Consider the following 23,596-nt stretch of genomic DNA (forward strand, 5'->3'; position numbering starts at 1 on the left):
TATTTTGTTTCATCATGGGAGGATTTAATCCATTACATTGGCAACTTGTGGGGGGGTTAAAATTCCTTAAGGACGCACAAGGAAATTGTGGACTCGGAATATTTCTTATCGTTTACAGTTTTTCCAGTTCTTGTAATAGTTTTTTAATTTCTGTTTTAACACAGTAGCGACTAAAAAATATATACTTTTTATAATGCTTCGCAGTAAGATTATTATGTTTTTATGTATATTTTAATTTATGCCATAATATATACGTCCATACATTAAGTTAGTTTCACATAAAGTCCATTGGTAAATTCAGTTTTTTCTTATATCAATAAATAAATTCCCCAGCTTTATTGTGTCTCCAAAATGAGAATAAGTCCAAGCTAAGACACTTATAGTTATCAAAAAATAAAAAAATTAAAATTATTTTTTGGTGGACATGCAGTTGACACTCAAAGATTTAAGCCATTTAATATTGGTCTTCTTTGGTCTCGGACATGGTCTTTCTTGTCTTCTTACTGTCAATATAATACTAACCAGTAGTTCCACACCAATTTAAACAACTCAGTATTTGTCATCGATTACTACATTATATATTAAAATATAAGCTGTACTTGTGTCTGCATTGTTTCTTAAAAAATAAATGACGCATGTTTTATTTTGGAAAGACAATCACATGGACCAGCTGGGAAAGAATATTTTCATCCTATTTTTTTCTTTCTTTATTTTCATATAAAACAAACATCAACATTCACTAACATATACTCAAACTGTAGATGGACAATCGAAAATAGGACGATCAATAATTCATAAATACTCGGATTTGCATTATTTTTTAACTGCTGAAGATATCTGAAAATGTTATGAACATAACTAGCCTATGGGACAACATTGGTGGAAAATTGGCAAATTATATATGAGACCCCGAACGATATGTATGTGTCAAAGTGTTAGTGGCCAAGGAGTAATATAGTTATTATATATATGCATCCTGTTAAATATAAATTTTGTGATCTTTAATTATTAAGATATTGTTTTATTTTTTTATATGTCGGCACGAAAAACACAAGGTTTGGTGTATACATGGCTGTAGTTGCTTCATATGTATTAATTTATTACACAGAGAATGTTACAATACTCTAACCAAAAAGGCATATGTTTTAATGAAAAAAATAAAGATATTAACAGAAGTTTAATAATAATGAAATCGAAAAAGAAAAACAAATGTTGACAGCACATTACAGTTATGTAATTAAATGGGCCATGCGGAGTGGAATTCAACAACCTTCTTCGTGGTTCCAGCAGAAAAGACCACGAACCTTCCTGTATCATATATGAAATTTTATTACCCTCAATGTTTAAGGATTGTGTTAATTACATTTCAGCATAACCAAATTACCATTTATATACCACAATTTAAATTAAAGGTATAATTAATGCTTCATTTATATTAGGCGTTAATTTAGGAGCGTATATTCTCCCATTTTCGTTTACCCGTCTCTCTCTCCTCCCACCCCCCACGTTTTACCTTCAGTTAATTCCCTCATTTTCGTATACTCGCCTCTCACCCACGTTTACCATCAGTTACCCACGATTCTACAATTTTCTTTTCCAGTTAATTTCACAAAATCCTATTTTGAAGTTGCATCTGTTTTTTCAAGTCCCAAATCATGAAAAAAATCAGCACTCCAAAAAAAAAGCTTCAAAAGCTACATTAGCTGATATCCCATCCTTTGATTGGGGTGTTTTAACACCAAAATCACCACCCAAAAACGCAAAATCGACACATGCAAGTGAACCTACTACTAGTATTTCATCTCCTAGACAAATCCGTGCAGAGATGAGAACCAAGCATTTGCACGATGTTGATGCTGGTGGAGGTGATAAACCAGTCGAGAAACAACTCAAACGAAAGGGCAAAGAGTTGTGTGTAGATGATGATTTTGTTGAACATTCCCCTAAAATTCCATCTGTGAAAAAACCCAAGGTCTCTCCTTCTTCATCAAAACCGAAAAAGAAGAAACCCTCCAAAAAAGTACCAAAATTGGTTCACAAAAAGATTTTGGTAAAGGTAAACACTAATTATTTTTCTTTACAGTTTTTTAGTGTGATTTTGGTTGTAAAAATCTGTTGTTCAAGTGTTTTTTGGTAAAATGTGGAATTGTCCAAATTTTGTAGATTGTTTGTCTCAATTTTGTAGGTTAATTGTAATTGTGATTTTTAGACAGTGTATAAATGTAGTCATTTTGTAGTTGTTTTGTAGTCTGCTGGATAAATTGTAGATAAGGCATATTTTTCACTTTTGTATGCTGCTACATTTACCTTCATACTAACTACAATTAATCTACATTTTGTGAGTTACTTGAACTAACTGTTATATTTTTGTAGTTATAGAGTTGTGGTTACCCTTTTCTTCCTTATTTTTTTGAGATAATGTTTACATGTGTAGATGTCCTGTATTGTTTTGTAGTTATAGGTGTGGGTAGGTTGTTCTTCTTTTAGTTATATTTTGTAGTTATCATGTAGTTATATGTAGATTACTCCTTCTTTTTTATGCTAACTACTAATGTTCAATAATTTTTTATTTTCTGCAGAATGGCCAATACTTTGCAAAGCAAAATGTTGATTATGGTGTGCTTAGATTCCACAGTTTGTGTGATCCGAGCATACCTAGCTAGATAAAAGGTTTACTCTCTCCAAATGCTTTAAAGCTTTTCCAAAAAACTTGTTTTGGTTACTTATTTGGTCACCCCACAATCAGTATGCAAAACCAAGCAATTCATCTTCTGATGAAGTATGAATTGTCAAAGTCTACTGACTCATTCAGTACTATTGAAGGGTGAAAAATTGAATTTTTTCTTGAGAGAATTTGGGTTGATTACTGGTCTAAATTGTGTGAATAAGTTTTCAGACTATGGTTACACTTCCACTTATGTTAGCCATTTAATGACTACCTATTTTTCGAATAAACAAAGGGTTGAAAAGTGGCATTTGAAAAATGTAGTCACAAATGAAGCTTGGGCAAACGATGAGGATGCAGTGAGGTTGTGCATTCTTTATCTGTTGGAATTTTTTGTTTGTCCTTCTGATAAAGACCATGTGTCTTTCATAGACAAGTTTATGTTCTTTCTGATAGAGCCTGGTAATTTTGAGTCATACCCATGGGGTATCAAATCCTTTAAGCAGGTTATTGAATCTGTCTGACATCGTCTTAATCCTCATGTACATTCTTATCTGATACGGGGATGCTCATTAGCCTTGCAAGTGTGGCTATATGAGTGTTGCTCGTCCGTCAGTACGGAGCTTGCTACGAGGTGTTCTGAATCTATACCTCGCATTTTAAGATGGTCAGCTACAAAGGGCCAGATTTGGTTAACTGCAATTGAAGAGAATATGATCAAGCCTGAGTGGCTCAAGGTATATTTTTTCACTTTTGTATGATGCTACATTTACCTTCATAATAACTACAATTAATCTACATTTTTTTATTTACTTGAACTAATTGTTATTTCCATCATTCAGTTCACAAGCATCACTGAATCTGGAGAAGAGATTGGAGTGCTTAATCTGCCAGACAAGATTCAGTATGAAGATGCACATGGTGCTCAATCATCACAGGTTTCAATTGTTGCTTCTCCAACATTTGAACCCAAAGATACAGATTGTCAAAAGGACACTGAATCTGTGACTAGCAAGCTCAGGAAGTTGGAAAAGGGGATTGAGCAGGTAATATAAATAACTACACTATAAAGACATTTTTTGCTACAATTTAACTTCATATCATAACAATTATTGTATGTTATACATTGTAGTTAATTTGTGGTATAATTCTATATTGAGCCATGTTGGTATTGCACAAATCTTTGTTAAATTGTAGTGGAACTGTAGCACTTTGAATAAGATTACCAACTAATTATATATTTAATTTTTAGGTTGATGGAAAGTTAGCTGAATTTAGGAAGGCTGTTTTTTAGGAACTCTCAAGCCTTCGAGAGTTCATAGATGTTTCTGTGAAGAGTGTTATGAAGGTGATAAACAGGAGGTACGATGTAGACGAGTCAAAGGTAAGAATTGACATATATTTTTGTAGTAAAACTAATTATGACATATGAATCAAATATACTCAAACATACCCAAAAATTGTATTTTGCTGGTAGTTCAACCAAAATAATGACCAACAACAAGGAGAGAACAACCAACAATTTCAATTTAATATTGGTGATCAAGTGCATGCAAGCACAAGCAATACAAATATGTATAGAATTCCTTCAGACATATCTACAAACTTCAAGACAACATTATCTAATTATTATAACCCCTTTTTCACTATGTTTTGCAACTGCTATTTCTCCGGAACATGTTCAAGCACATGTTGACTTATATCCTGATTTTCAAGAAGCAGTTGGGGCATATAAAGCAGGTATACTATCATACTTTCATTACAATAATGTTACAATGCAAAAAATTTATAACTCACACTTTAACTACAAATTCCGACATATATCTACAATTCTCATTTTTTAAATTATTCATTCAAGCTGAAGTTTCAACAGAACATCTCCAAGCACATGTTGAGGAAGAACCAGAATTTGAAGGAGTAACTGAGGCACAACAAGCAGGTATAATATCATAAGCTCATTATATTCACTTTATATCAACAATATTGTGCATAACTACATACATCTACATTTATCTTGAAGTTTCACTTGGGGGTGTGCCAACAATGGTTGAGGAAGAACCAGGATTTCAGAAAGGAGCTGAGGTAGAAAAAACAGGTATAGTATCATAATATACTTTTGAAGTAGTAAATTTTTGCTTATACAATTATACAATGTTGTTAAGTATGTTATTTTATATGTAATAGATATTGAAGATAACGTTCCACAGTCGCCAATTCACGGTGTGACTGTGAATGAAGTTGTTCCTGAAGGTTCAGGCATTGACAATAAAGGTCCGACATTGGATGACTTTGAGTTGCCAGACAACTTAACACAATTGGTCATGTATGGCGAGCCCATACCAGATGAAGCAACCCCTATTCATCCGGGTAGAACCATGCAACCAGGGAAACATGCACGATAACCTTTCACACCTTTGTATAGTTCTGGAGGCAGCACCTCTGTCGGACCTAAATTTTTCTACCTCAAGCACCCCTTCACAACTGTTATAGGTGAAAATGTAGATGCTGATTTGATAGAAAGGTTCACCAACTGGTTATACCTTCGTAGTGACAAAGTATCTAAGAGGTATGAATGCTTAATTTTACACTTTCATTTCACCATTTTTGAACTTTAAATATGTAATTCATTCTGTCATTTTTTTTATTTGATATTTTTTTGTTATTACAGGAGGAAAGAATACTTTTCCAAAAAGGATAACCAAATCAAGCCTTGGTTAGACTTTGGTTGTGAAAAGGTGGATAAGAAGGACTGATATATTCTCCACAAATAAATCCATACCTTCTATTACTAGATCTTTTTACTGTGAACTAGAACTTGTGCATCACAGAAAAATTCTTCATTGCAACAGCTACAGTTTGCTTGTCCTGATAAACTTGTCCTTCTTCAATATATGTTTGCGTAGATTCAAATGCCACTTGTCACTTTGATATTCCTCTATAGCTGGTGAGGATGGAATTTCAAGTAAGTTTAGGGATCCAGACGAACCTGCAGCAACATAGAGATAAATGCAGTAACTATGTAGATAATTTTGAAAACAACATTGCTTTATGAGCTTCAGTACATTGTTTTTTGTAGTTAATTAGTAGATAAATGTTGTAATATTGTAGATAACACACTAACACAATAACTCTCTGCAATGTCGAATTAAACATACATGCACTTGTGCTATCGTTGGTGATTGCCAATTCCATATTGAAATCTCTTACGCTTATACATAAAGGATACGAACCTAAGTTTTTATTCTCCTTTTTGGTCTCCTTATACACACGAACCCCCATATCATTCCTAATCTCCATTGGAGGACAATTGTCGTTCACAATGTATTTAATTTCTACAATTTTATCTGATGTATCAATCGATAGTTGTTCTGCAATTGTAGAAATCAGAATTTCGTAGCTTGCATTCTCATCTACCACAATGACATCAACTTCAAAATCTCTATGGCTCCCATAGTAATCCCAATTTCCATTCAATTTTAGCATTATTGGAATTTTTGACATGATTTCGTGTAGTTGAGAGAAAAAAGATGAAGAACAAATATAGGTTCGACAATTTGAGTACTGAGGTCGATGAAGAACAATTTTGAATTCTACAATTTGTATTGCGTTGTAGAATTTGTAAAAGCAATTTGAGTACTGGAGCTTCTGAAGCTTGCGTTGTTTTGGAATTGTAGTGAATGAGAGAATTACGCAACAATGAGATCTCTTTCCGTTTCAAAATTCGAATTTAATGTGGAAAGAATCAAACGCAGATTTCATGCCTTCTTTTTAGCGCGTTTTAAATGGCAAAATCTGCTTAATTATGGATTGGTATATAAATTGCAGTACAAGTGTGGACTGAGCGGGTAATTAACAAATTATGAACATTTTTGGTAATAAGGTTTCATATATGGTATAGATAGGAAAAAATCCCAACAAAAAATAGCAGCGGTGGCACAAGTTTGGTGATTTGCTATAATTTAAATATGTCCATTTTTGTAAACACCAAGACATGAGTAAGTTGTTCCCAACATCAATTCCAATAACTGTTTGCAACTTGGTAGCTTCTTCTGTGGCTCTGGAAAATGCGAACAAGCACCCTGTAGAGTGTAGAGAAACAAAACACCCAACCCAGTACATTGTAATGAGTTATGACTATGAACATCTATAATTATCACTTTTCCAGTTTAAGTGGCTAAGCTACACCCTTTCTCCCAAATATTCCAATGTTAGGACCAAATAAAGCAATATTTTTCTTCTTAACGTCCTTCAGTGTCTCTTTTCACATTTGTTTTTCAAAAATTGCATTGCTAGTCATACACAAATTGAATTTCTCTGGTGGTTTGTAAGAAAGTCACCATGGATTCAGCTGCTTTCTTGCAAAGATTCAAAGATTACTTGACCACATCGAAATAACCCGTGGTGGATTTAGTGTGCAGTTTATGGGTTCCTCGGAACCCAGTAACTTCTGTGTAGATCGTGTATTTCTATTAAGAAGTTCACTAACTATCTATAAATTTTTTTACTGTGAACTCAATTACTACACTTGAAATAGATGTAGGAACCTTTAAAGTTTAAATCTTGAATCCCCTCCGGAAATAACACCATGCGTAAATAATGTATGCCTATAGAAGTATTTTCAGGTAATTAAGCTTATTGCATAGTCCTTCTATAGTAAAGGTACCATGCATGAACATGTAGCCGAAAAAGTAAAATTGCAACAGGAAACTTCAACTAAGGTGGCTGAGGCATATCGTCAAACACATTGCACGCTGAGTTGAAATCCCCATATTTCAAGTAGAATTCATTCAAGGAGACCCATAAATAAAATGAAAAATCTGTCTCTACCCACTCCAAAATCATCCACCGTGTAGAACAATACCTTCATTCAAACACAACCTAGAAGCACGCTCTGAGCATTTCAAAATACGCCCCCCTTTTTCTTATCCATAATAGGAGAACTAGTTGTTGCCCCAATCAATTAATCTTTTCACCTTCAATCGAAATCTTTAAAGAATAAATTTTGCAAAACCAAAATCAGAGTAAAAAATACCATTTTGCACAATCAAAATCAGAAACAAAGAACATGCACCTAGATATTTATTTCCAAACATGTCTATAAAAATCAGATATAATTCTGGACATGCATGTAAAAATCTAGCAAGAAATTGTAAAAAAGAACTGAAAAATTAATATCGAACGGAAGATTAGTAGCAAGCAAAATCAGGAGACAGAAAATTAAAGAAAGGCAAAACTCACAGATGTAGGCTAGACACTAAAAGAAAGAAGAAGAAATAGAAGTGCAGAAGAATTGAGAAACTTACAGTAACAGAGATGGAGAGTCAAGGTTGGAAAGAAAGAAATTGCAGAAAAATTGTCTTGTTCCACTTTTGAGGAAAACTAAGAGCCAAATGATGCGCTTTAGGTGGATATCATGTGGCCTACACGTGTTGAATAGCCGATGAAGTTGGTCTAAACAGGGTACACCTCACGTTGCCTTTGGTACTATTTTATGATGCAGTTTTGGTACACTCAAACTGCTGCTTCTAAATATTAGTAATATTAGTAATATATATCAGCAGTTCAGTTTTGGGAAAATCTCACTTTACACCTATTAATTCCAAACTATTTACCCTTTAGTGCCCAAACCCAAACTATTTATCACTCTTATCCATACCCACAAACTATTTACCCGTTAATTCCAGATGAGAAACTAACTCCCGCTTCCTTTAGCTTCTCCAGGACAGCTGTGGTTGTGTCACTGTGCCCAACTGGTAGTATTTTATTTTTTCTTATATTATACTCCCTCCGTTTCAATTTATGTGAACTCATTTGACTGGGCACGGAGTTTAAGAAAAGAGAGAAGACTTTTGATCTTATGGTGTAAAATGAGGGACATATATTTTGTGTGGCTATAAATCATTGTGGAAAGGTAAATTGTTTCCAAATAAGGAAAGGGGTCATTCTTTTTGGCACAGACTAAAAAGGAAATAGGTTCACATAAATTGAAACGGATAGAGTATTAGATAATATTAATATTATATTTTTTTCTTATTCTCATTGAGTTCATTTGATGTGAACTCTAACTTACCACTCTAGTCACGTAGAGGCAATTTTCGAATTAAACAAGTTTTTAAATAATATTAATATTATATATTTTTTCTTATTCTCATTGAATTCATTTGACGTGAACTCTAACTTACCACTCTAGTCACGTAGAGGTAATTTTCGAGTTAAACATGTTTTTAAATAATATTAATATTATATTTTTTTCTTATTCTTATTGAATTCATTTGACGTGAACTCTAACTTACCACTCTAGTCACGTAGAGGCAATTTTCGAGTTAAACAAGTCTTTAAATAATATTAATATTATATTTTTTTCTTATTCTCATTGAGTTCATTTGACGTGAACTCTAACTTACCACTCTAGTCACGTAGAGGCAATTTTCGAGTTAAACAAGTCTCTATCTTTTCCCATTCAACTCTCACTCTTCAAAGTAGGGGTATAAAAAGAAAATCGATAAACCGCACTAAATCGATAATCCGAGTCAAATCATTTTTATTTATCATAATCGATAAATTGCACTAATACCTTCTGGAAGTTCATACTGAAATTTGATAGCATTTGGAGTTGATTTGAGGTGATTGAGATCGAAATTTTCAGCCGAAAATCGAAAAAGAACACAACTACCCAATAGTATACTGCTACGTTATACAATATGATGTAGGAGTATATAGCTATATTGCAACAGTATACTATTATAGTTTACAATATACTGCAACGATATATTGTAATAATCGAAGAAGAACACAGTTACCTAACAGTATACCGCTACAATATACAATATACTATTATAGTATACAATATATTTGTTATAGTATACTGTAACAATATGCAATATACCGTAATAATATGTTGTAATAGTATACAATATACTATATTAATATACCTATTGCCCGTAAATTCACTTGCCTTTTCCCTTTTAATTTGCTTTAGGCTTTTACCCAGCGTGAGGGCCAAATTAAAAATGCCAAAAAAATTTATAGTATGCTATAAAATGTAACGGTATACTCTTACAATTAGATCCTTTTAGAATTTTTTGAAATTTTTATTGACAAGTAATATTATTTCAGTTTAATAATTGAATTAAACTTTTTTTTAACTCTTTGCGTACAATTGTATACCTTGTTGGTATAGCTATATACTATACTGGTATCATATGTTAGTTAATACTTTTGGTTGTATTAGCTACATTTAATTGGTACATAATTTGATTTTTCTTTAGTAATAATATTAAAAAAAAAGAATAATAAAAAATAGTGAAAACAGTAAACGAAATTAGATTATGGATAGAAATAGAATATAAAAAGAAGAAGTTAAAAGAAATTAGAAATGGAAAAAAGAAAAAAAAGAGAAGAAAACGAGAAAAAAGAAAAGGAAAAAAAGAAGAAGCATAGAAATAAAAAAGAATTGGAGAATAAAAAAAAATTCCTCACAAAACTACTATGGGTAGGAAATATAATTAGTTTATGAATAGAAAAATAAATGGATAGACAAAGATTAAATAATTTTATTTTTGTGGGTAACTGTGTCAAAACTCCTTCAGTAAATGAATCTCTTTTTATTTCTCTTGCAACTTATGTATCTTAAGACCATGGCCTAAAGTTCTTTTTTGAGCAAACTGAAAATATTATCAGAAAGCGTTTGACCATGATCTAAAATGTTATAAGTTATTGCAAATATTATACCATAGTTTAATATTTTCTAATTAAACTTAATTATTTGAGACATTACACCTGAGTCTAAAGTTGTCTGAAAGGAGTAGTTTTTAAATGACTATATTTGTACGATTTCTTAAAATAGAAACTAAATCTTAACAATAACCTAAAAGGGAATACTTACGTAAATCGACCATGTAAATAATAGCTCCACAAGAGAAAAATTGAGTCACTTCACACCTTATCCAATATTTTTCACTATTAAAAAATACGAATTAGCAACAGACAAATTTTATAGCTAAAAAACAAATTAATCCTCTTGAGCGACATATTAGCGATAGACAGTGGCGGAGCCACTCATTGGCAAGGGGAGTCAATTGACACCCCTTCGTCCGGAAATTTTACCGTATAGATAGGTTAAATATTTTATTTTTATGTATATATACTACCTGTTGACTCCCCTTAATTTCTTCATATTCTTATTTATTTATATTTTGACTTCCCTTAGTAAAAATTGTGGCTCCGCCACTAGCGATAAATATTAAAAATATTTGTTAGCTACGAGCAATTTAGTGATAAATTAGTGATCAAGTTTGTAGTTAATTCCAATTTTTTTTTTTGTAATGTTTATTTTTCTCTTTAATATGGTAACGTGCCCGCTGAACCTAGCTAACCACCTGTCACATGCAACTACCTTTCCTCCTCATCTAAATCCTACTATTATTAGTAGTTTAGTAACTAGCATATTAAAAGCACATTCATGGCCTATTCATAGATTTCGGGACCTAACTTAGTATGGGTAGGAGAAGAAAAATGAGACCAATTATTAAATCATGCTGGATAGTTCAGCAGTCACTTTTCGAATTTAAATCTCATAAACCTTGAATTCAATGATCTCTCATTGTTTCAACTGTTTATTTTAAGTTTTCTTTGTCCTTTATGGCCTATGTTAGGGGTGTTCAAACCGAACCGAAAAATCGGACCAAATTAAAAAATCAAATCAAACCGATTAAAAATCCGACTAGGTTTGATTTAACTTGGTTTGGTATTGAGTAAAAAAACCCGAACCAAACCGTCATATAAATATATAAATTTTATTTATATTTTTAAGACTTTATAGTGAATTTTCTTTAGAAAATGTAGAAATATTTGGGATCCTCTCATGTATTAACCTTGAAAGCGTAAATTAACGAAAAATTATTATTAGACGACTAAGAAAATAACTATCATGTGTTACTAAAAAAATTCTCCCATTAGAATATATTAATAGATCATATGTTTGTCAATTTTTTTTCATATTTACTAAACATATATTCACTTATCAAAGCTTTATCTATAATTTTAACAAAGTAAGATTGAAATAATATTCATGTAACAAAAAAATCCGAAAACACGAAAAACCCGACAAAACCGAACCAATCCAAACCGATATAGTTGGTTTGGTTCGATTTTGATAAAAACCGAACCAACCCGGTCCATGTACACCCCTAGCCTATGTTATAACTGTCGTCAAAGAGTGTATCAGAATAAAGAGGATTTCTTTATCCTTCATTACAATTTTAGATTGATTTCTGAAAAGAATTTCTTGATAAAAAGCACTTCCCCTCTTGTAATCGTTATATCTTACAAATAAATTTACCAGACTAGTGAATTTTACATTTAAAATCTGGTCACACCCAACTCTAGTCCTAAAAAGAATAAGCGGTCACTGTAAATATAATTCGGTCTAAGAGTGTGGGGTCGAATCCCACAGAAAATTAAGGTTTAGTTACAACTGTTCACTATCACCAAGAAGATAAGCTTGAACAATTCCTAAGTTATAAATATTAAGAATTTTGTGTCTAACTAATTAACTAACAAATTAAAATAGTAAATTAACAACTAAAGATACTAAGAGTTGGAGACAAGATTAAGGAGGTAGAGTTATGATTTTCCCAATCGTTGGAATCCTTTTCGCTACGTCTCCTATAATTTTGCCTAATTATTCTCTAATGATCGTGAATATTTCAGGTGTGTAATTCCCTCCCGAGCAACTACAGCAATTTACTAGACATATTATCCCGAACTACGCTACCTGGCACAATCTTACCGCTCCCTATGACCACGTCAAGACTTTGTTATTCCTAAACCCACATTTACACCTGCCGTATTGATTCCTCATGTACGTTAGGAGTGACGTTGTTCAACAACTACCTAAATATGCACCATTTCCCAAGAAATACATAATAAATATGCACATTCAATTGATGGTCATTCAATCAACAGAAATAAGCACGTAGTTGAACAAGTAAAGAAATTCAAAGGCTAAATTATATTCAAACTTAACAAGAATTCATTCTCCAAAAGGTTTATCAAAACTCTAAATAATAAATTAGCTACTCACAGTAGTATGTGCAAATACAACACTAAAATTCATAACCAACAATAAAAATAGGAAGAAGAAAGGAAAAACTTGTGGTTGAATCTTCCTCTTTGCTCATAGTGTATTCTTGCCTCCAAAGGTGTTGTGTAACCCTAAAGTAGTGTCTCCTCCTCCAAAGTTATGTAAAAAGTATATTTATAGTGTATTTATATGACTTAAGTAGGGTGGAAGGTTGTCCAATGCAATCCAAAATCAGATAAAAAGAGAACTGGAGGGCGCGTCAACTTTCGTGCAGCGCGCGACCACAAACGAGCTCCCAGCTCTTTTAGTTTTTTTCTACGAAGCAATTTGCGCCTTTGCCATACTTCACTATTTTATCGCTGCTGCCTCATCTGGCACGTCTGCCCTCGCGCGACGCATGAGCATAGGCGAGCTCCCAATTTTGCTCCCTTACTTCTGTTTTGCAATAATTCTTCTTCTTTTACTCTACTTTCATCTGAACTCGTTCATACACATAAAAATACATAATGAACATAATTCACTTTAAAAATCATGTAACTTTTCGTAACTCACACAAAAAATAGTATGTAAACATACTAAAAACATACACTTTCCATCATTTATCAAAACCATACAAAAGAAATAAAAAAGGAATGATAGTGCTCTTGGTTCATTAGTTATTGGTCAATTTTGATTTTTGTTCTTTTGATATATGACTCTAACAAATTTAAATTTAACCTAATTAAACTGTATATTTTTGGTCCATATATAAAGAAAATGTGCTATATTTGAACTATTTTAAAAATTATATTACCGTCAAATATGAAGTGATACTACAAACTTAACATAACAAATGAGTAATTAAGTGGTGAAACATTTAATAATTATGGTAAATTCTTGAATATTCACAAGAAAATGGATAAAAATGCATTTTTCAAAGGTCAAATGCGATCGATCAAATATTACAAGGACGAAAGTTAGGGTTTAAATGGCCGTTTGGTTGGAACATCGTATAAGTTAGATATCCCACCTTCCATATAGGATAACTAATCTACCATTTTAGTACAAAATAGCATAAAAAAACTAATAAATACCCATAATCAATATACCTCTGTTTTATCCCGAGATTGTTATACCTTATTTCACCAACCAAACGAGTTATTAACCCGAAAAAAGAAAAAAGAAAAAACACTTTCATCCTCAATTTTATTTACAGTTTGTTTGGATGATTGTTATGTATCATTTTATAATGTATAGTATTGTATTGTGTTGTATTGTGTCATTAATTTGATGTATATAATATTTGGATGTATTGTATTATTTTTCGTCGTTTCATGATGTCATGTACCAGCAATATCAAAAATAAACTTGTAAGGTACGAAATATAATTATTATATAAAAAGGTAAGATAAAGGATAAAATAGGATTATTTAATAACATGTAAGGGCAAGATGAGAGGAAAAAATAAGAGAATAACGCAACCGGACCAAATCGGTCATTCCATGAGGTGGTACTTTTCGTCGTTAGATAACGATGAATTTAACGATACGATACAATAAAATTTAAGTGACAATTAAAACAAACATTATATTTAAAGTAACAATAGGACAAAATACATTGTGTTACGTCCCTCCAAACAAGCTGTTAGCCCACCAACAGTGCGTGGAGTTGACTAAATATTGTTTTCCCCCCAAAGGTGTGACAGCACTGACAGGTGGACTGACCAGCAAAATCCCATCGATAACCACGTATAGTATGTGCATTAATGGGAACTGTCTGAATACTGAATAATACTTCTCCTCTCTCTAGACTCTTTCTCTCTAGCAATCTTCTTATAGCTACACTTGTAATTCTCCTGTTCAGTCTCAATCTTCAAGCTTTGTTGTTTAATGGAAGTGAAAACTCACGCTCTTTCTGCTTTTGATTTCAACTCTCAGCCTCCGTACAACTCCTATATAGAACAATCGGAGCTCCGTGCTTCCGATATTTTGAGCTCCGACATGTCCGCTTCTTCCAATGACGGGGAATATTGCGAGCGGTCTGTTTCAAATGCTGCCATGAAAGTGCAGAAGGTTTACAGGAGTTACCGCACGCGGCGCATGTTAGCGGACTCTGCCGTCGTTGCTGAAGTACTCTGGTATTGCTCAATAACGATAAACCTGTACACGATTTTTTTATAAATTTTCGTCTATTATAACAGTGTCTTCTGTATTTCGTCTATTATTTGTTCATTTTATTTTATGTAAGTGGATCAGTTTGAGATGAGCTTTATTACTTAAGGGAGCATATGGTCTAGATTTTAATGTCAACTTGCTTGTGATTGAGGCGTAATAGATGTTGTCTCTATATCTGCCTAAGCCTTGGATCGCTAGCATGCCGCGGGTTCGACTGAACTAGTAACTTTGGTCCATACCCTTTATCTAATAAAATCCATTAAAAAATGCACAAATTATTAAGTTAGAACCTAATAACTTAAAAAGACTAGAATTCCAAATCCCTTAGCTTCAAATTATGGCTCCGCCTCTGCCGGCATCTATGCTGGTGGAAGGTAGCAAGTACTCGATGGAATAATTGAAGTGTGCACAAGCTAACTCGGACTCCAAGATCATCAAAATTGAAAATAAAAATGTATTTCAATAACACTCTAAAAGGATTAATCATGTGTCGTTTACTGTGTTATTCTGTGATGAGCCTGATAAGACATATTAATTGTCGTCGTCATCTATTATTATGCTCTGTCTTACACTGAAAGGGATGATAGTAATTATTTCAGATTTTCAATAGCACTCTAACAGGAGTAATCATGTATATTAATTTGTGTTCTTTACTGTGTTATTCTGTGATGAACTTGATGAGGCATAGTAATTGTTGTCGTCTATTATTAACTCTGTCTACTCTGAAAGGGAGGGTAGTAATTATTTCAACAGCACTCTAAAAAGGAGTAATCATAGAATATTAATTTGTGTTCTTTACTCTGTTATTATGTGATGAACTTGAAGGTGGCAAGCCATAGATTATGCTCGATTGAATCACAGTACAATTTCTTTCTTCAATTTCTTGAAACCAGAAACGGCATCTTCCCGGTGGAATCGCATAAGCTTAAATGCTTCCAAGGTATTTTTAATTGTTACTACATCTTTATTTCCGATCATATTTTGTTTCGGTAATCTAACAACTTCAGGCAGTTTCTGAAGAAGAAGAAGTGAAAACTTTAATTGGATTTACGTATTGTTCAGGTTGGTAAGGGTCTGTCAAAAGATGCCAAAGCTCAGAAATTGGCATTTCAACACTGGATTGAAGCAGTGAGTCACTGTACCTTTCTGGCTTCCATTTTCCCAATTTAATTTGTTAATTTTTGTAATTTTCCTTTTTTGACGTTGGTATTGTTGCACTATAGATTGACCCACGCCATCGTTATGGGCATAACTTGCATATTTATTATGAAGAATGGTGTAAAACTGACTCTGGTCAGCCCTTCTTCTTTTGGTAAGAATTTTGACATTGTCTATTCTCCGGGAAAAAATCATTGTTTAAGAATTTTCCTATTATTTAACCATATACTGTTAGAGAAAAGCTTTTCGTTTTTTAACTTTTTTCGTAATAAGTGAAAAAGCTTTTCTCTAATTGTGTATGGTCGAAAAAGTTCTCCCGAAATATTAATAAAATGGACCTTCGGCCTAACTTAACCCCAAAAGTTAGCTCAGGGATGAGAATTGTCTAACACAATATAAGGATACAACAACCCATAAGTTCACTTATTCAAGTACAATTATCTAGACATATGAATTTAGACACATATTCACTTGATATTTTAACTCGAAATTCTTTTAGTTTTTGCATTTGAAACAAATGCCAGAATCAAAACTGTTTTTTTGATTTCCATTCATAGCGATTTGATAAAATCAAAATAAGTGCAAATCTGTTCCAAGATTAGCTAATGCTTCTAACCCAAGAGGAAATACCGTAAAGTTTTAAGTTTTAAAGGAAATTGGAGAATTCTTTTGCTATACCTTGGTGAAATCTTCTTATTTTACATTAATACGAAGTTCAAGAACATTCTGCATTATTGGCTTCTCTATTATCCGGTGCAGTTTCTTTGCCATATGGATTAGACAACATGTATTTTTCTGTGAAGCTATTTATAAGATGTACGACTCCTAATGGATGTTATGTAAGGTTACTAAGAAGTTTGTGAAATAAAACTGCAGGTTGGATCTTGGAGATGGCAAAAAGGTTGATCTCAAAGAATGTCCGAGATCTAAGCTTCAGAAGCAAAGTATCAAGTACCTTGGACCTGTATGTGTTGAATCTTTTGTTACTTACGCTCTGAGTATGACAAATCCTAATGTCAATCATTAGTTATAACAGACAACTGGCTTGAATACTTGTATGGACTCTGTTACTCTTTAGTCTTCATGATAGATATTAGCACCATTTTACACTATCTGATATGAATATAGTTCTTTTGCATGTTCAAGTAGCCCATTTTTGTCCCCTAAGTGAAGCTATTAACTTCTGCATTATCCGTTAGTCGCACTGCCTGGTATTAGCGTGCAGTTACTGATTGTTTCCTCCTAATATTTCTTTAATCAGCAAGAAAGAGAACATTATGAATATATCGTTGTTGAAGGGAGAATTGTGCATGCAAAAACTGGAAATCTTCTTGATACTACTAAAGGGTTGCCAGGGGCAAAGTGGATTTTTGTGATGGCCACGTCAAAAAGACTCTATGCTGGTGAAGTGAGTGGTAAAATAGTTACTCTATAAATGCTTTTTGATGATTATCCTTATTATTCTTAGTAAAGTTTGATTTTGTAATGTTTATCAGAAAAAGAAAGGAATGTTTCATCATTCCAGCTTTCTTGCTGGTGGGGCTACTTCAGCGGCTGGAAGACTAGTGGTAGAGGATGGAAGAGTTATGGTATATCACTTTCTGTTATCTCAATTGTGTCTATCATCTCAATTTTACTCTCTCAACTGTTTGTGGAAGTAGTTAAGGGCGTATTTTTCAGATCAAACTGATTAAGTAGTTTCCATTTCCTTTCGTCACACTTTTTGTCTGACTAGGTCACCAATCTAAGCGGGCTACTGCCAAATGCTCCACTCATACTTTCTCAAACGTGAAAATACTTGCTTATGGCTGTGAAAATATTCAGTTATTAATGGCTGATGTTTTTAAAATCATCCTAATTGATCAATATTTTTCATCACGAATAAAACCACCATACCCAACGATACTACCTTTTGACTTCTGTGGAAATTCTTTTCATGATCTTACAGTACACCCTGGCTTATAGAGATGAAACTTTAGAAGAAGAAAATTGTTTACCTTTTTGTCTTACCCATTACATAAATGTATTCAGCTGCTTTATTTGCAAAATGAATGGTGTGAAATAAAAAGGAAATGTCACCTGAATTCTCTGCATGCAACTACAAAGCGAAATCTAAGTTGCTTTTTACAATCATTTGCTTGGAACTGTGCTGTATTCGTAACATTTTATTCTTTTCAGTCTATTTCAGCATATAGTGGACATTATCGGCCAACGGAAGATAGACTTGATAGCTTTTTATCATTTCTCAATGAAAATGGGGTCAACCTGGATGAAGTCGAGGTTAGTGAAGCTTTTTGTGCCTATTGTCACTTACTCCTTTTGGTACCTAATGTTTCAGAGCCCTGAACAATCAGATTTTTGGTAATTAAGAAATTAATTTTAGGACTGTATCAATGAAATAGAAAAGTTAATCTAGGAGTGAAGCCAGGCTTCAGATCACTGGGATTATTCTCCTTTGCCCAAAAACAGATAAAAAGGGGGGAAAAGGAATGTTGATCTTAAGGATAGGATTCAACCCCCTCTTGCTCTTCTTTAGCACTGAATAATATCACATATAAGTGCTTCTGTGCTATTTTATTCTTCAGACGTGCTGTAGCCTAGCTAGTTCTTCTTTTCTTTTCCTTGTGTTCCAGTCCCTAATCTAATGTAAGTCTTTTGTTTTTCTTCTTTGTCCTCTGCGTATTTCTCTTTGATTTGAAAGACAAAAGGGCAGCCGGTGCACTAAGCTCCCGTTATGCGTGGGGTCCGGGTAAGTGCCGGACCACAAGGGTCTATTATATACAGTCTTACCCTGCATTTCGGCTATTTCCGCGGCTTGAACCCGTGACCTCCCGGTGACATAGCAGCAACTTTACCAATTACGCCAAGATTCCCCTTTGATTTGAGAGACGTGTTGCTTAATCAAATTTCAATTAGTCTATGTCTGCTTACCTTACTGTCTACTTTGCATTTGATTTTACTTTGTCTTTTTTCATGATAACTTGTTCACTTTTAGACTATTATAATCCATCTCATTTCTTATCTATCATCAGATAGGGAAGGCAAATGAAGCCTATGAAAGCTATGATGATGGGATGTCTATTGAAAGTGGCTCAGCATATGAATGTTCAGCTCTATCAGATTCTGCTTCTCAAGTTGATTTTCCAAAGGAAGAGGAAGAAAGCCTTCCCTTGGAATCAGCTGGAAATCTGGTAGCTCAAACGAGTAAGTATAACCGATCGCTCTCAGGTGGTCTTCAGATCCCAATAGCAGATATGCCAAAGACTGCAATACTGCGAAGGATGCATTCCGAGAAGTCCAAGAAGTCGTATCACCTGGGGCATCAACTTTCCGTGTCGTGGTCAACAGGTGCTGGACCAAGAATTGGCTGTGTTGCTGACTTCCCTGCTGAGCTAAGATGGCAGGCCTTGGAACTGACTAACCTCTCACCTAGACCTTGTTCTGTATGATCAACTCCCAGGGCAATTCGTACTCTTGTTTAACTTGCAGCTTATCCCTCTTCACTTCTTGGAAATAACATCATAACTCTTCTCGAACCTAGCTTCCTGCTAAAAGTATTCCGTAGCCGTGTGTAGCGAGTGCAAAGGCCTTGTTCTTCTGCTTATTCTATCAGCTGCTATTTCTAGTGCACTTCTGCTCATCCTCCCTCCAACTTCCACCTTGCTTTTAAAATCTCTCTTGGGTCGATGTTGCCTCAGAAGTCAAGTGATCTGATTATCTCACCTAACGAGACGTCTAATGCTTTCAAAATCGTGGTTAGTTGAATGATAAGATATCTGCATATAGAATCTGCATTGTTGGCTCTTTGAACCAGCTGATGGATCGGGCGCACACTTTATCCTGGCAAATAAACTGGTGTTTAAAACTTTTTCTTCAAACCAATGACTTTTCTTTCTTCGCATTGGCGTCAGGGACAATGGATGTGAAAATAACACAGAATACGTCACTTGAGAATAGCCTCACACTGCAGGATCACGCCAATATAGAGTCCAGGGTCTTCTCTTATTTGGCTAGAGAATTGTTAGGGATATAGTAGATATGCCCTAGATCCAATATCATATTTGATGATTTGAACATATTTTTGTGAACATTATTTGATATAAAAATGTATGGCATCTGATATTCTTTTATCATAGTTATTATTAATTGTTTGATTAATTTGATAAGGTCCTTGATTAAATTTTGAGATTTTTCATCGTGATAGAGATCATGATAATGAGAGCAAAGTCTCTTACAATTTAATCTAAATTTGTTCTTGATCGTAGGATTATTAACTTGGACATTAGTAATCCGGTTAGACCAATATTTATGTGATCATCTTTATGGGATAAAGATTAGTTGATCTCATTAACTAAATCACATAGATAGATGATGCATATAGAGATATGATTATTGAACCGACTCATTGGATAATTCCTAATGATTAGAATTACCATAAACTGTCAATAGGATATTCTCTTGAAGAATATGATGTAAAAGTTTCTTTTGACCGAGATCATCATAGTAATTGACAAGTTATTTATTGTGTTTTGATACCAGACACCTATGGCCCTAGGGCGATAGTTGAAAGGATATTGGGCATGATTAAATACTTGTAGAATTAGTGATGGATCAAGATGGAATCTATCAACTCTTGGTAATGAGTTTAAGCTCCGTGTTGTCATGAATTATAAACGACCAAATTAAGACCTTGACCAGGGCAATTGAATGAAAAAAAGAAATGAGTTTCTTAGGTCATTCAATGGTCGATTGTATTTGACATGAACACATAGTTGGTCGCATATTAGGATTTGACAGTTGAACCATATCCTAGGGTGATCCAGAGCTATAAGGACAGAAGGAATTGCTACATTAATCTTCCACTGGTTCTTGAGAGTAAATTGTATACTTCATTCTATCCGGTCGTTAAGGAGTATTGCTAGACGCCACCCTTGATTAGTATATTGATGTGATCAATTTACTACCGGTTTAGTATTGAACCTATGGGGTCGCACACTTACGAGTGTTCTGATCTTTGCTAAAGGATTAATTAACTTATTATTTGATAATTAAATTAATGAATTTAAATTAGTCAAATAAATTTAGTTACTAGTCCAAAAGAAATATTATTATATTTTTTGCTAGCACAAAGGATATAATAAATATTATGAACAAATTGAAGTTTTCTATTTGGAATAGAAAATTAAATTACAAATTGCATTCCCATTTGATATGGAATTTGTATTTTCTTTAATAGGAAAATCTTGCAAATTGAAAAAGTCCATAAAGGATGCATTCAAGAAAATACTAATCCAATTTTGAATTGGATTAGCAAAATTTTCAAAGTCCAATACGCCGCCTACCTATAAGAATGGATTATGATTTTTTAATATAAAAATCATTGAACGTGGCCTACCTATGAGAATGGATTATGTTTTTTTTTAATATAAAATTATTGAAAAGTCCAATTGGAATAAGAAATTCCTAAAAGAAAGTCTCGGTGTGGATACACATAGAGTCTTCGCACTATCGAAGAAATTTTGAAACGAGACTCTCTTCACCAGGTACGTCTTAGATCTGATCTTTGACATGTAAATAAATTTAAACACGAAAAGATCTTCCTAGGATTGTTATTGTCTTCCGCTGCGTGTTACGAACACCTCTATGCAATCCTACAGTGGTATCAGAGCCGTGGTTTATTGTGTCTTGTGCAATAGTCAAATCGTTTGAATGTTGCTATTATTTTATTGTGGATAAATTATGCATTCATATAACTATTGAGATAGTTCATAACTTGCATTTGAAATTTTGTATTAGATACAATGGGAATTTATAATAGGTTACATGATTCTATGATTATTTTAATTGTTATTAGTTCATGAGATGTTAATTAATAACAATATTCTAGCATGAATTCTTTATGTAATATATATAAGATAAACATGTTAGAGGATGTTGAATTTCGTTTTTATGTCATGTGCTTGTTCATTACATAATTTTAAATTATTTATTACATGTGATGTAAATTAATTTAGGACTAAGCATGTAGACAACTTGAACTAAATTCACATGCTATAAAAGATTTGATTTTCATGTTATTAAAAATTATTTTAGTAACAATTCCCTCTTACTAAAAATTTGAGTTCTTGAATAATAAAATATAAGATATTTTTTATAGAGCTATCCATCAAAGTAAATAATTTTACTTACTTCTTGTTTATAAGGAGCGGCCTGACAACCAGGAGACTTATAGTTCGAGAATATGTTAAAATTATATATTTTCATTAGATGTATGAATTGAAAGAATTATTCAATTTTACACTAGAAACTTGGACTACCCGGGGAGTATAAAATTTAATAAGTTCTTTGTTGTCATGATGGTTGAACTCAACTATGCCAATAGGATCGACCTGACTACCAGGGGACTATTTGACATAGAGCTATTTAAGAAGGTTGTATAGGGATACAATTGGTAAGAGTACTTACCTTTAAAATATATGTGAGAAACGACTTGACTTCCAAAGGGCTCATACATATTGTTAAAGGATTTCTTTACTCCACTAACAAGAATAAAGATTTCGTAAACTATAATGAGGGTAAATAGTTTAAAATAATTAGTGAAAATATCATATAGATAAAAGTCCATGTCTTTATGATATATGCAAATATGTTCTTATATTATTGTCTTTTCTTTTCTATATTTTATATTTCTCAATATGTCTGCTATATCACTACGTGGAATACTTGAGACCAACAAGTTGGTAGGACCAAACTTTGATGATTGGTACAGAAATTTGAGAATTGTTCTCATGCATGAAAAGCTTATTCATGTGATCGATAAGCCTGCCAAGGAAGTCCCAGATGAGAATGATGATGATGCCACCAAGATTTATCAGAAATACTTGGAAGAATGTCTTACTACCAAATGCATCATTCTCGCTTCTATGAATTCTGAACTACAGAGGAAACATCAGGATATGGATCCAACTGCAATCATTGAACATCTTAAGAAGATGTTTGGTACACAAAGCAGGACAGCTAGATACCAGCTATCTAAGGCTTTATTTGTATCCAAATTGACTGGAAACTCTCCAGTTGGACCCTATGTCAATCGTATGATTGATCCTATTGAAGAACTTGAGAAGTTGGGGTGCAAACTGGGTAAAGAGCTTTCTCAAGATTTGATCTTGCAGTCACTATCAGAATTCTTTTCATAATTTGTTATTAATTTCAATATGAATAAAATGGATTGTGATCTTCATGAGATGCTCAACATGCTGATTGATTATGAGAATCAACTTGCATCTGAGAAGAAGAAGAAAGGAACTGTCATGTTGGTTGGAAACTCTTCTAAGAAGAAGGGTAAGAGTAAAATTAAACCCAAGAAGAAACCTATTGCGCCTAAGGGTGGTGTGACCAAACTCAAAGGCAAAAGAGGCAAAGCCGACCAATCTGACGCTGAGTGTTTCCACTGTAAGAAGATATGACATTGGAAGAGAAACTGCCCGGAGTATCTTGTAACTCTAAATGATAAGAAACAAGGTAAGACTCAACTGA

At 33.3% G+C, this 23,596-nt stretch overlaps 2 protein-coding genes and 1 long non-coding RNA gene across 3 annotated transcripts; 2 read left to right on the forward strand and 1 right to left on the reverse strand.

Moving 5' to 3' along the window:
* Positions 1-1,056: 1,056 nt before the first annotated feature.
* On the reverse strand, positions 1,057-8,030 carry LOC138884197 (uncharacterized). The gene is made up of 3 exons (XR_011404375.1): positions 7,969-8,030; positions 5,445-5,651; positions 1,057-1,308 (listed from the first exon to the last, which is right to left on the reverse strand). It is a non-coding gene; the product is annotated as an uncharacterized lncRNA (long non-coding RNA).
* Positions 8,031-14,522: 6,492 nt separating this feature from the next.
* Positions 14,523-20,226, forward strand: LOC104227934 (IQ domain-containing protein IQM3-like). Its single transcript, XM_009780314.2, has 9 exons — positions 14,523-14,865; positions 15,728-15,842; positions 15,965-16,030; positions 16,126-16,214; positions 16,937-17,024; positions 17,322-17,468; positions 17,557-17,649; positions 18,239-18,340; positions 19,093-20,226. The coding sequence occupies exons 1-9, from the start codon at positions 14,618-14,620 to the stop codon at positions 19,507-19,509; spliced, it is 1,365 nt and encodes a 454-aa protein (XP_009778616.1). The 5' UTR covers positions 14,523-14,617; the 3' UTR covers positions 19,510-20,226.
* Positions 20,227-22,755: 2,529 nt separating this feature from the next.
* Positions 22,756-23,256, forward strand: LOC138883833 (uncharacterized). The gene has a single exon (XM_070164547.1). The coding sequence runs from the start codon at positions 22,756-22,758 to the stop codon at positions 23,254-23,256; it is 501 nt and encodes a 166-aa protein (XP_070020648.1).
* Positions 23,257-23,596: the final 340 nt, after the last annotated feature.

The sequence above is a fragment of the Nicotiana sylvestris genome, chromosome 12 (genome assembly GCF_000393655.2).
Source record: "Nicotiana sylvestris chromosome 12, ASM39365v2, whole genome shotgun sequence".
Lineage (NCBI taxonomy): Eukaryota > Viridiplantae > Streptophyta > Magnoliopsida > Solanales > Solanaceae > Nicotiana > Nicotiana sylvestris.